Here is a 14,199-nt window from a genome sequence, read left to right as displayed (position 1 = left end):
CATCATAATTATGTCAGAACATAATACTGCTAATATATTGTAAATACTGGGTTACAGTAATTTGAACTTAGAAATACTAGGACACAGCACCGTGGATATATATTGAGCATGGTACAGCTTCGAGCATGGGAGGGTATATCGGGAATTCAGGTGCAGACATCAGGATGTCCCATCTGACTTTCCATCCATGATGGATGGAAAATCATGTGGGGAACACTGTCCTCTCCCTGCCTGAATTCTCAATACGGACTCTCATCAATGAACAAGCTCTGTACCAGGAGCAGTAAATTGCAAAAATGTACAGGGTACAGTAATATGAATATATGTAAAGACCCTGTAGCACGAGTTTTTACTTACCAATATTACACCGGATGTCTATGTGCTGACCTCAATATTTCAAGGGAATCATAGAATGATACAGTACAGAAGGAAGCCATTCAGCCCATCGTGCCCGTGCTTTCCAATTAGTCCCACTCCCCTGCTCTTTCCCCATAGCCCTGCAAATGTTTCCTTTTCAAATTCCTGTTGAATCTGCTTGCACTATGCTTTCCGGCAGTAAATTCCAGATCATAGTGACGTGAATGTCTATACACTGATCCCCACAACATGATCAACACATTGATAGGCTTCTGGTATAGGATGAAGGAGACAAAAACCCTGGAATTGCTGAAGAAATAGCTGGATATTTTGCTGGTACTTTTTTCCTACTAAGGAGCTAGAATGTATTAAATGGCATGTCAGTGAGTCTAAGGGCAGCTATTACCTAGCAATTGCATAACTTTAAAAAAAATTATTACATTGCAATTCAGAATTATAAGATTTGGGGATTTTTGTGCTCAGGAATTGATAAACTACATCCCACAAATCAGTATAATTACCTTACACAAAAACCTAGCTGTTTTATTACCATAAAATATTCATAAAATCAATTTAAATAATTAACAAAATAGCTGCATTCATCAGAGATGTCCCATCTACTTGGCCAAACTGGATTCAGCACAGTCATAAATTATTCAGTTTGACCATTTTATTTATTCAGTCCAGGGAACTATTTGTTGGCTCATGACCTTGCCAATTCCAACACATATCCCTTCAATAGAAATATAAAACGTTTAACTTTGGTTGGTATTTTTAATATACAGTAATTAGGGTTAAATTGCTGGCAGGCGAGGAACCTGGTAAATAAAATGGAGGAGAATATTTTTAGGTGAAATGTCTTCCTGTAATGCAATAAACTAGATTCAAAGTTTAAGGAAAGAATCAACATCTCAAATAAGGAATAGAAATGACAGCAGCATACCTGCATTAAGTAGGCCTCAATCATAAAGCAATTTTGCTTCTTACACATCTAGGTTATAAAGTGTCACAGGAAGTAAACTGTGATGTCCTTTTGAGGCAGGTATCATCAATTTACTGTGGTCAGCATTGGAATAAAAAGCTTGGGCCAATTATTCAATTCAACAGCAACAACTTGCTTTATACAGCATCTTTAACATCGAAAATTGACCTCAGGTGCTTCAACGTGGTATAGTCAGAAAGAAAAATGGATGCCGAGCCAAAAAAGAAGACATTAGGAAACGTGACCAAAAGCAAGGTGAAAACGGTGAATTTTAAGGAGGGTCTTAAAGGGGGGGGAGGGAAGTGAAGAGATGGAGGGATTTAGGGAGGGAATTCCAGAGCATGGATCCTAGGCCGCTGAAGGCACGAATATCAATGGCGGGGTGAAGGAGGCAGGGATGCACAGAGGCCAGAGTCAGAGGAATGGAAAGTTTGGGGTGGGGGGGGGGGTTAAGTGAGGGGTGAGTCCTTGAAGCAATCTAAACACAAGAATAAGAATTTTAAATTTGAGGCATCGCGGGACTGGGAGCTAATGTAGGTCAGCAAGGACAGGGGTGGTGGATCAGTGGAATTTGATGTGGGATACGATACTGGCAGCAGGGTTTTGAATGAGCTGAAGTTTACAGAGGGTGAAGAAGGGGAAGTCATCCAGAAGAGCATTGGAATAGAATAGAAGTGACAATTCAGACAAACTATTGCTGTGAAGAAGGCTATTGTTGTGGGAAGCAGGGACATAACTAGAGATACTGAGAATTGGATGGGGACATTCTTGGTTATGGGAGTTGGGTAAAGTTATCACATTTGAACCAGCACGAATTGGGTAAAGGAATCTAATATGTTGGAACACGAGTCTTCAATCCACTGGACCTAAGTTCAAATGCACCCCACACTTTTAGGCATGAAAGTCTTTTCTTTCTGCTGGATGTAAGATTCCTAAATAAAATGAATTTAGGAATCCTCATTCCAGTTTTGTGTAGTGAATAAAGGACAATTTAAAGAGTTGCAGTCCTTTTTTTTTAGCCATGTGCTCCTAGTTCATAACCGCTCGACAATTCCTGTGTTAATCACATAAATCCATTCCATGTTTTGTAATAGACCATCAGAACTGATTAAATTGATGTATGTAGCTACACCTATAACCATCATTTTATTTTAAATTATACAGTTTGTTCTGAAACCACGGTATTATCTATTTACACTTGTAACATTATCTCCAACTAAATACTTACTGAGATGGCATCCCTTAGACTTGATAATTAACACCACTGCTATCCAGTACTTTGGTACTATGGTGCTATTTTTTAACTTGTGAGGTAATGTCTGGGAGCGGAGTATCTAAGACCTTTCTGTTATCACCATGTCAGACACAGAAATAATTGAAAATGAAGTATGATGTGCTTCTTTGAGCAGTGACCATGTAGCCTTTAACATTAATCTGACCTTTATAAGTTTTCGATAGAATTATGTTGTTATGTATTTAACCCTTTGTAACCTGTATGACACCTGACCACCAGAGGGCCCACCTGTTGGAGTCCCAAGGGATCCCAGCATCCCTTGGGAGCACAGTATATAAGCAGGCCACCCACGAGGTAGCTGCACTCTGGAATCTTATTAAAGGAGCTAAGGTCACACTTGCTCATTGTACACAGTACTCAGTTTCCACCTTTATATGAGTGTAACAATTGGCGACGAGGTAACGAACAACCGCGCGAAAATGCAAACAGCAGTCGGCATCCTGGAGAAGTTTTCAGAAGGGGACGATTAGGAGGCCTTCATGGAGAGACTGGACCAATACTTCGTGGCCAATGAGCTGGAAGGGGACAAGAACGCTGCCAAATGAAGAGCGATCCCCCTAACTGTCTGTGGGGCAACAACCTATGGCCTCATGAAGAATCTCCTGGCCCCGGCAAAACCAACAGAGAAATCCTACGAAGCATTGTGTACGCTGGTCCGGGAGCACCTAAATCCTAAGGAAAGCAGTTTGGTGGCGAGGTATCGGTTCTACACGTGTCGACGATTGGAAGGCCAGGAAGTGGCGAGCTACGTCGCCGAACTAAGGCGCCTCGCAGGACATTGTGAGTTTGGGGGATTCCTAGAACAAATGCTTAGAGACTTTTTTGTACTGGGCATTGGACATGAGACAATCCTTCGCAAACTGTTGACTGTAGAAACTCCAAATCTAAGTAAAGCCATAACGATAGCCCAGGCATTTATGTCCACCAGCGACAACACCAAACAGATCTCGCAGAATAAAGAAGTTTTGGCCTGTACTGTGCATAAAGTAACTTCGGTCTCGAGCAGAAATATACATGGCAGAACGTATACGCCGGCTGCTGTGGCACGACCTCAGATAACCCAGAGTTCGCCATCAATCGTTAATGCGAGGCAGTTAACAACCTGTTGGTGCTGTGGAGGTGATCATCGGCCCCATCAATGCCACTTTAAGCACTATGTGTGCAATGGTTGTAGAACAATGGGACACCTCCAATGAATGTGCAGGCGAGCTGCAAACCCTGCAAACCAGCACGTTGCAGAGGAAGATCGATCTACTGTGGATCAGGCTGAATTGGAGACTCGTACTGAGGAGGCAGAAGTGTACGGGGTACACACCTTCACTGCGAAATGCCCACCAATAATGTTGAAAGTTGAACTGAACCATATTCCAGTATCTATGGAGCTGGACACGGGGGGCAAGTCAGTCCATAATGAGTAAAAAGGTCTTCGACAGGCTGTGGGACAAAAAGGCACACAGGCCCAAGCTCAGCCCCATTCACACCAAACTAAGGACTTACACCAAAGAACTACTCCCTGTAATTGGCAGTGCAGAAGTCAATGTCTCCTATGATGGAGCAGTACACGAACTCCCGCTGTGGATTGTACCAGGGGATGGCCCCACATTGTTTGGCAGAAGCTGGCTGGGAAAATCCGCTGGAACTGGGACGACATCCGAGCGCTTTCGTCTGTTGACGAAGCCTCATGTACCCAGGCTCTGAGCAAGTTCCCATCATTGTTCAAGCCAGACATTGGAAGCTTCTCGGGGGCGAAAGTGCAGATCCATTTGGTTCCCGGTATGCGACCCATCCACCACAAGGTTCGGGCGGTACCGTACATGATGCGTGAAAAAGTAGAAATTGAGCTGGACAGGCTGCAACGTGAAGGCATCATTGTGCTGGTGGAATTCAACGATTGTCCCGGTACTCAAGGAGGACGGCACGGTTAGAATTTGTGGGGACTATAAAGTAACGATTAACCGTTTTTCGCTGCAGGTCCAGTACCCGCTACCCAAGGCAGACGACCTATTTGCGACCCTAGCTGGAGGGAAGACGTTCACCAAGCTGGGCCTGACCTCAGTCTACATGACGCAGGAGCTGGAGGAGTCTTTGAAAGGCCTCACCTGCATCAACACGCCCAAAGGTCTGTTTATCTATAACAGATGCCCGTTCGGGATTCGGTCGGCCGCGGCGATCTTCCAGCGGAACATGGAGAGCCTGCTAAAGTCGGCTCCTTGCACAGTGGTCTTCCAGGACGACACATTGGTTACAGGTCGGGACACCATGGAGCACTTGAAGAATCTGGATGAGGTTCTTAGTCGGTTGGATCGCGTGGGGCTCAGGTTGAAACGCTCGAAGTGTGTTTTCCTGGCGCCGGAGGTCACGTTCTTGGGAAGGAGAATCGCAGCAGACAGCATCAGACCCACCGACACCAAGACGGAGGCCATCAAGAACGCGCCGCGACCACAGAACGTGGCGGAGCTGTGGTCGTTCCTGGGACTCTTTAACTATTTCGGTAATTTCCTACCTGGGTTAAGCACCCTGCTAAAACCCCTGCATGCGCTACTGCGCAAGGGAGACGGCTGGGTATGGGGGAATTCACAAGAGGCTGCCTTTGAGAAAGCCAGAAATCTGTTGTGTTCAAACAAACTGCTTGTCCTGTACAACCCATGTAAACGATTAGTGCTAGCTTGCGATGCGTCGTCATACGGGATTGGGTGTGTGTTACAACAGGCTAATGAATCGGGGATTTTGCAACCGGCCGCTTATGCATCCAGGAGTCTGTCCAAGGCCAAAAGGGCCTACAGCATGATTGAAAAAGAGGCTCTAGTGTGCGTTTACGGGGTAAAAAAAATGCACCAGTACTTATTTGGCCTCAAGTTTGAGCTTGAAACTGACCACAAGCCACTTATATCGCTGTTCTGAGAGCAAAACGATTAATACCAATGCCTCTGCCCGCATCCAAAGATGGGCGCTCACGCTGTCGGCATACAACTATGTAATCCGCCACAGACCGGGCACAGAGAACTGCGCTGATGCTCTCAGTCGGCTGCCATTGCCCACCACCGGGGTGGAAATGGCACAGCCTGTGGACTTGCTCATGGTCATGGAGGCATTCGGGAATGAGAAGTCCCCCGTTATGGCTCACCAGATCAGGACCTGGACCAGCCAGGATCCTTTACTGTCCTTGGTAAAAAAACTGTGTCCTCCATGGGAGCTGGTCCGGTGTCCCAGCGGAGATGCAGGAGGTGATTAAGCCGTTCCACAGGCGCAAAGACGAGTTGTCCCTGCAGGCGGACTGTCTGTTGTGGGGCAATCACGTGATCTTGCCCAAGAAAGGCAGAGACACATTCATATGTGAACTGCACAGCACCCACCCAGGCATCGTGATGATGAAAGTCATAGCCAGATCCCACGTGTGGTGGCCCGGCATCGACTCAGATTTAGAGTCATGCATGCGCCAGTGCAACACTTGCTCTCAGCTGAGCAATGCACCCAGAGAGGCACCACTAAGTTTTTGGTCGAGGCTCTCAAAACCGTGGTCGAGGATCCATGTAGACTATGCTGGCCCATTTCTAGGCAAAATATTTTTGGTTGTCGTGGACGCTTACTCAAACTGGATTGAATGTGTGATAATGTCTGTAAGCACATCCATGACCACCATTGAAAGCCTACGAGCCATGTTTGCCATGCACAGCTTGCCTGATGTCCTGGTCAGCGACAATGGGCCATGCTTCACCAGTGCTGGATTCAAGGAATTCATGACCCGCAACGGGATCAAACATGTCACATCTGCCCCGTTCAAGCCTGCATCCAACGGCCAGACAGAACGGGCAGTTCATACCATCAAGCAAAGCTTGAAACATGTGTCGCAAGGCTCCCTGCAGACCCGGTTGTCCCGAGTGCTGTTCAGCTACCACACCAGACCCCACTCACTCACTGGGGTTCCCCCAGCCAAGCTGCTCATGAAAAGGGCGCTTAAAACAAGGTTCTCTCTTATCTCACCCTGATCTGCATGATCGTGTGGAGGGCAGGCGGCATCAACAAAGTGTATACCATGACCGCACAAATTTGTCACGTGATATTGAGATCAATGATCCTGTGTTTGTGCTCAATTATGGACATGATCCCAAATGGCTCGCTGGCACGGTCACAGCCAAAGAAGGGAGTAGGGTGTTTCAGGTCAAATTGGCCAATGGACAAATGTACAGAAAACATTTGGAGCAAATCAAATTGCGGTTGACCAACAGCTACGAACAACCCGAAGAGGACACCACCAACTTTGACCCTCCAACACACACACAAGTGGCAACCGACATCATGGTTGACCACGAAGCCGAACTCACCATCCCCAGCAGCCCGGCGAGGCCGGCTGCCCAACAGCCCAGTGAAAAACTGACCAACTCACCGACACCCACATTTGTACCGAGACGATCGACAAGGGAGCGAAAAGCCCCAGATCGTCTCACCTTGTGAATAAGTGTACTGTTAACTTCACGGGGGAATGATGTAATGTATTTAACCCCTTGTAACCTGCGTCACACCTGACCACCAGAGGGCCTACCTATTGGAGTCCCAAGGGATCCCAGCATCCCTTGGGAGCACAGTATATAAGCAGGCCACCCACGAGGTACATGCACTCTGGAGTCTTATTAAAGGAGCTAAGGTCACACTTGCTCATTGTACACAGTCTGACCATTTATTATGAGTGTAACAGATGTGGATATTTTCTTATCTTTTCTTTGAGCAACCGATACACTATTACAGTGTTAGATCTTAAATGATTTCAATCTGAATTTTCATTTTCCTTGTTGCCTCTTAATCTATTTTTCAAACAGCCATGTTGGGTTGATAAATGTAAGAATCTAGAGCTCCAGTTTTCAACTAAACAGAAATTGTGCTGTAGATGTGTGTGCAGTGCAATATGGTGTTGGTTAATACTGCCACAAGAATTTGTAGAACTTATCTTTCCATGAATTTCCTTTGATAGCTTTTTGGCTATTTTGATTAAGCACTCTACTGAATCAAGATGTTTGATGTGATTTCTAGTGTCTAAAATCAATACAATAGGCAAGAAAGATAGATCATTGCCCATTTTCACTACTTAGGGATATACAGAGCGATAACATTCTGCCCATCTGTGGACTGTGTTTACTAACATAGATAATAATCTTGATTAGAAGCAATTGAGAATACATATTTTATAACATCTCATTCCCAGATGGAAAAGGCCCTTAAGAATCTATACCTCACTTTTTCCGTGACCTTTCAAGCAATTCTGACATCTGTAGTGGTTGACACTTATTAGCAGAAGATGCAGGCATCAATTTGACTCTTAACATGCTTTCCTGCTTATTGAAATGTGTAGCATCTGCTTCACCATTGACGAATCAAGTTGATGATTGGATCAGTCCTAATTCAACTGCTGGTTCATTGCTGAGTAATTATCCATTTTCCCTTTTACCACATAGAAGTGCACATACTGCATTAGTTTGCTTTTGTTATTAATTCAACAGTGGAATTGAGTTGTCCTACACGGAGATCTAGCTTTCACTTTTGCTGTGCTGTGTAATGTTTTAGTTTGCTTAAGATATTCCCATAAAGTGAGTTGAAACTTGGCCCAGACTATATTTGCAAAGGAGTTGTCCATTTTGCCTGGCAGCTACTGAGCCCTAATTTGTCACCATATTTGAACTGAGTGCTGGATGCAGTCAGATTAAACATAAATTCAGTTTATAAAGTAAAAGATAAACAGGTTATCACTCCATACAGTCCAGGGGTCATGTTGTTGTGACACATCAGTCAATGTTTTATGTCAGGGAGGGCTAAGGTGAATGAGCAGAAGGAACATTATAGGTCGAAGCAATAAATCTCATTAGTCTCTCTCATAGCCTATTTCTGTCCTTAAAACATTTTGGTCCGGAATTTACTTGCTGCTTTTTGGTGAGTTTCTGGCATAAACTCAGCCTACCAGCAATTTTCTGGTTGCATTCTTGAGCGAGGATTCATTTCTGCTGGGCTTTGGCCCTAAAATGGCTGTATGGTAGTTCACAACTTGATCCTAAGCCTTCCATGTGTGTGCTGGCTGATGCTGCTGGAAGCTCGATATCAGATATTAAAATGAGCAGGAGTGGATTTGGAGACCACAACTCCTGTAACTTGTGCTCCCATTGGACTAAAAGTGACCCGGAGCAAAATAAAACAGGTGTAGCTGTAACCAGTGTAACCTAGCCGGTGGGTTTTTAAGTCAACAACCTAAAATTAAGAACATATCATTCTTTCTGCAGCAATACTTCTGCAATAAGTTGTTTGATAAAATAGAGCTCCTGCTTATGTACCATGTCCAAATGCAGGATTTAAAACAAATATTTAGACATCACTTCTTACTTGAATCATGGCACAATCCTTCCAGGATTTCCCTCCTTTGCCTGCTGCTCTTGTTTTTGTGTTGTTTCTCAGATGCCCATCAATACACATGAATGAAAGAGATTTCACTTCACCGTCTGCTCTCAATCTGTTACAAAATAAAGAAACAGTGTAAAATGTCCAATGCAAAGCTTCACTTGTCACTAACCTCTTGCTGTGCCCCTCCCTTATCAACAGTGCCACTCCTCCTGCCAATTTGTTGAGTCTATCTTCACAAAACAGTCAAAAGCTCTCAGCTCCTGTCCTTCATCTGTTCTCAGCCATGTACCTGCAAAATCAGTAAGAACAATGCTTGTACCATAATTATATTCCTGCCTCAATCTTGATCAATATTCTTTCCTGCATTTTTCTTCATGTTACTACTCATGTTGGTTTATCATTTTCTGAGCACTTCAGTTTTAGTTTATTTATCATATTCTATGTCAAAAATTTAGCCCCCACTGGTCTATGCAGCCCATAATTTCTATACAACTTCCATCTACCAATAAGAATGTTTCCGTTATCCACAAAGTCAATTGCTCCAGTATCTATTATTTTGACACTCACATTTTCACATCCACTATCCTGCTCATTATCTCTACCCTACCTCTGTCACCAGTGACTGAGGTAATCGCCGGCCCAATGTCAAATTCTAGATGAGTTCAAATTAGCTTTTGCTCAACATCAGCAAAAGGGAAGCCATCCATTTTGGCCATTATCTACGAGATCTGCATCCAAATCCATCAACATAAAGGTACGGTCACATAGTGGTTATGTCACTGGATTGGTAATCCAGAGGCCTGGACTAATAATCCGGAGACTTGCGTTCAAATTCCACCATTTAAATTCAGCTAATTAAATAAATCTGGAATTAAAAAGCTATTATCAGTAATGATGATCATGAAGCTATCAGATTGTTGGTGAAACCCAATTGCTTCACTAATGTCCTTTAGGGAAGGAAATCTGCCGTCCTTACCCGCTCTGGCCTATATGTGACTCCAGACTCACAGCAATGTGGTTGACTCTTAACTACCCTCTGAACTGACTAGCAAGCCACTCAGTTGTACCAAACCGCTGCGATAAAGTCAGCACTGTGGGAATATCTTCACCACACAGACTGCAGCGGTTCAAAAAGTCGGCTCACCACTGCCTTCTCGAACCCCAATCTTTCTTCATCATTGCTGAAACCCATGTTCTACATTTTCATCACCTCAAGAATATAGGGCCCAAGTTTCGAGCCGCGCCTAGAACGGCGCAGTTCCGACCTGGATGCCCGTTTTTCGCGCCACAAAGTGCACCTAAAAAAACCTCCATATTCTCCACCTCCCTGCAGGTCCTCTGGCCCTCGGCGCGGCGCAGCAGGAGCTGTAGGGGGCGTAGCCAGGTCCCTGCGCTGAAAACAGTGCCGGGATCTCTGCACATGCGCGCTACAGTGGGCGCACATGTGCAGTAAGCTCCAGGCGCCCGAAACTGTGTGGGAGGGGCCCGAAGCACGCAGCACCTAGCCCTGGCCGAATGGCCTCACTGGGGCTGCGTGAATAAGGCTCCTCCCACAGCCAGCTCCTGCTTCCTCCCGACCCGACTCCCGCTCCCCTCCGCCCCCGCCTCCGGACTGGATCCGACCTGACCTCCCTCCCCCTGACCTGACCTCCCTCTCCCTCCCCCCGACCCGAACCGAACTGACCTCCCTCCCACCACCCCCCCGACCCGAATCAACGCCACCTACCTATAAATCTGGTGCTGGGGACGGGCCCTGCCCGAAGTCTCGGGCCCGGCCCGTTCAGCCTCCCTCCCCCTTCTCCTTTCCCCCCCCTTCTCCTTCCCACCCCACAATCTTCTTCCCCCCCCCAATCTCCTTTTCCCCCCCCTCCCTTCTCCTTTCTCCCCCCCCCTTCTCCTGATGATAATTATCTCTCTTTACAATATCACCACTAACAATCCACAATTATTATTTCACAGGCAGGAAAAACAATAGGAGATGAAGTGGAACATGAGGATTCAGTAAAGAAGTGACATGTCTAATGAAGTAATGAGTATCCTGAAAACTGACACTGGGAGGTAAGGCACAGATGTTTAATTCTAAGTTTATGAGACTCAGATTTGAAACAGTACTCTGGTTATTTAACAAATCCTGATCCAAAGACGTTCCAGTGATATGTACAACTGAACACAAATGTAATTAAGATTAAAGTGGTTACTTATAGCAGGCCATCAAAAAGATCAAATGTTCGGTGACAATAAAAACAACAGAAGTTGTTGAGACCGAAATTCAGGCCCGCCAGAAAACTGGTGCAGCTACCTTTTTTTACATGTTGTTACCATCGAGTCCGACAAGGCGGACACTCGATCCATTTTCACTTCTTTGGCAATTTTTTTGGAGCGGACCAGAAGTTGGTCATAATGGAGGCGGAAATGCAGCTGTCACTCAGTGATGTCACTCAGTGATGTCACTCAGTGATGTCACTGCGCGTGTGCGTCACCACATCTCTCCCCTCATGTAAAGGGGTGAGAAGCAGCGATTTTCTTGGTTCAGCCACTGGACCACCAGGGAGGGTTTCAGCCGGACTGTTGGCGGTCCGGCCAAACCCAGGGCCATAATTGTCCGGCCTATCGGGAAGCCGGGCAGCCGCGGCAGTGAACTCTCGCCTTGAAGGGCCGCCCTGCCCTGGCTCACACACAAAAAACTAGGTGCACCGACAGGAAAAGCTGTCAGGGGCACCGCTGTGGCGGGCCGTGGATTTTTTTCGGTAAATTCCGCGCGGAGTGGGATGGAGGTGCGGGAGAGCGGCGGTGTGCGCTGTGATGACGCGCTTGGGGGCAGTCGGCAGCAGCGGGGCGGAAGTGGGAACCGCCCGAAAAATCCCCGAGGTGAATCTGGATCGTGGTGGCCATTGGACTGCAACGTGGCAGCTACTCGATTCCGCCGCAAGGCCACCGCAAAACGGCAGTAACGGGCCTTATCCGAACCCTGAATTTCGGCCCCGTTAAATCTCACTGAGAAGTAAATTGATGCAAAAATGTACATTTTGCTTGTCATCATCATAGGCAGTCCCTCAGAATCGAGGAAGACTTGCTTTCACTCTTAAAAATGAGTCCTTAGGTGACTGAACAGTCCAGTACGAGAACCGCAGTCCCTGTCACAGGTGGGACAGACAGTCATTGAGGGAAAGGGTGGGTGGGACAGGTTTGCCGCACGCTCCTTCCGCTGCCTGCGCTTGATTTCTGCACGCTCTCGGCGATGAGACTCGAGGTGCTCAGCGCCCTCCCGGATGCACTTCCTCCACTTAGGGCGGTCTTTGGCCAGGGATTCCCAGGTGTCGGTGGGGATGTTGCACTTTTTCAGGGAGGCTTTGAGGGTGTCCCTGTAACGTTTCCTCTGCCCACTTTTGGCTCATTTGCCGTGAAGGAAATTCCGAGAAGAGCGCTTGCTTTGGGAGTCTCATGTCAGGCCTGCCCAGCAGAGCTGATCAAGTGGGGTCAGTGCTTCAATGCTGGCGATGTTGGTCTGGGCTCTAATGTTGGTGCGTCTGTCCTCCCAGAGGATTTGTGGGATCTTGCGGAGGCATAGTTGGTGGTATTTCTCCAGCGACTTGAGGTGTCTACTGTACATGGTCCATATCTCTGAGCCATACAGGAAGGCGGGTATTACTACAGCCCTGTAGACCATGAGCTTGGTGGCAGTCTTGAGGGCCTGATCTTCAAACACTCTTATCCTCAGGCGGCTCCAAACACTCTTATCCTCATTATCGCTTGACAAATTTGCGCGGTCATGGTACATGCTTTGTTGATGCCGCCTGCCCTCCAAGTGATCATGGAGATCAGGGTGGACAAGAGAGAGCCTTGTTTTGAGCGCCCTTTTCATGAGCAGCTCGGTTGGGGGAACCCCGGTGAGTGAGTGGGGTCTGGTGCGGTAGCTGAGCAGCACTCTGGACAGCCGGGTCTGCAGGGAGCCTTGCGACGTGTGTTTCAAGCTGTGCTTGATGGTCTGAACTGCCCGTTTTGCCTGGCCGTTGGATGCAGGCTTGAACAGGGCAGATGTGACGCGCTTGATCCCATTGCGGGTCATGAATTCCTTGAATTCAGCACTGGTGAAACACGGCCCATTATTGTTGACTAGGACATCAGGCAGGCCGTGCGGCAAACATTGCTTGTAGGTTTTAGATGGTCGCAGTGGACGTGCTTACAGACATTATTACACATTCAATCCATTTTGAATAAGCATCCATGACGACCAAGAACATTTTGCCTAGAAATGGGCCCGCATAGTCAACACGGTTTGGAGGGCCATGACCATAAAATTAGCGGTGCCTCTCTGGGTGCATTGCTCAGTTGAGAGCAAGTGTTGCACTGACGCACGCATGACTCTAAATCTGAGTCGATGCTGGTCCACCAAACATGGGATCTGGCTATGGCTTTCATCATTATAATGCCTGGGTGGGTGCTGTGTAGGTCACGAATGAACGTTTCACTGTCTTTCTTGGGCAAGACCACGCGATTTCGCCTGCAAGGACATTTCGTCTTTGTGCCTGTGGAACGGTTTAATCGCCTCCTGCATCTCCGCTGGTACACATGACCTCCCATGGAGGACACAGTTTTTTACCAAGGACAGTAAAGGATCCTGGCTGGACCAGGTCCTGATCAGGCGGGCCGTAACGGGTGACTTTTCATTTTCGAATGTATCCATCACCATGAGCAAGTCTGCAGGCTGTGCCATTTCCACCCCGGTGGTGGGCAATGGTAGCCGACTGAGAGCATCAGCGCAGTTCTCTGTGCCTGGTCTGTGGCGGATTACATAGTTGTATGCCGACAGCGTGAGCGCCCATCTTTGGATGCGGGCAGAGGTATTGGTGTTAATCCCTTTGCTCTCTGAGAATAGCGATATAAGCAGCTTATGGTCAGTTTCAAGCTCAAACTTGAGGCCAAACAAATACAGGTGCATTTTTTTCACCCTGTAAACGCACGGCAGAGCTTCTTTTTCAATCATGCTGTAGGCCCTTTCCGCCTTGGACAGACTCCTGGATGCATAGGTGGCCAGTTGCAAAATCCCTGATTCGTTAGCCTGTTGTAACACACACCCGATCCCGTATGACGACGCATCGCAAACTAGCACTAAACGTTTACATGGGTTATACAGAACAAGCAGTTTGTTTGAACATAACAGATTTCTGGCTTTCTCAAAGGCAGC

General features: G+C 46.9%; 1 protein-coding gene across 1 annotated transcript in view; it reads left to right on the top strand.

Moving 5' to 3' along the window:
* Positions 1–11,034: 11,034 nt before the first annotated feature.
* The window catches only part of sphkap (SPHK1 interactor, AKAP domain containing), a 447,045-nt gene continuing 443,880 nt past the window's right edge, over positions 11,035–14,199 (top strand). The window contains exon 1 of the mRNA XM_070883916.1: positions 11,035–11,072. Coding sequence (XP_070740017.1) covers positions 11,044–11,072 — 29 coding nt within the window. The 5' untranslated portion in view covers positions 11,035–11,043. The remainder of the gene's footprint in view (positions 11,073–14,199) is intronic.

Source organism: Pristiophorus japonicus, chromosome 6, assembly GCF_044704955.1.
Source record: "Pristiophorus japonicus isolate sPriJap1 chromosome 6, sPriJap1.hap1, whole genome shotgun sequence".
Lineage (NCBI taxonomy): Eukaryota > Metazoa > Chordata > Chondrichthyes > Pristiophoridae > Pristiophorus > Pristiophorus japonicus.
Note: the sequence above shows the minus strand (reverse complement) of the source record. Positions and strands in the feature narration are given on the sequence as shown.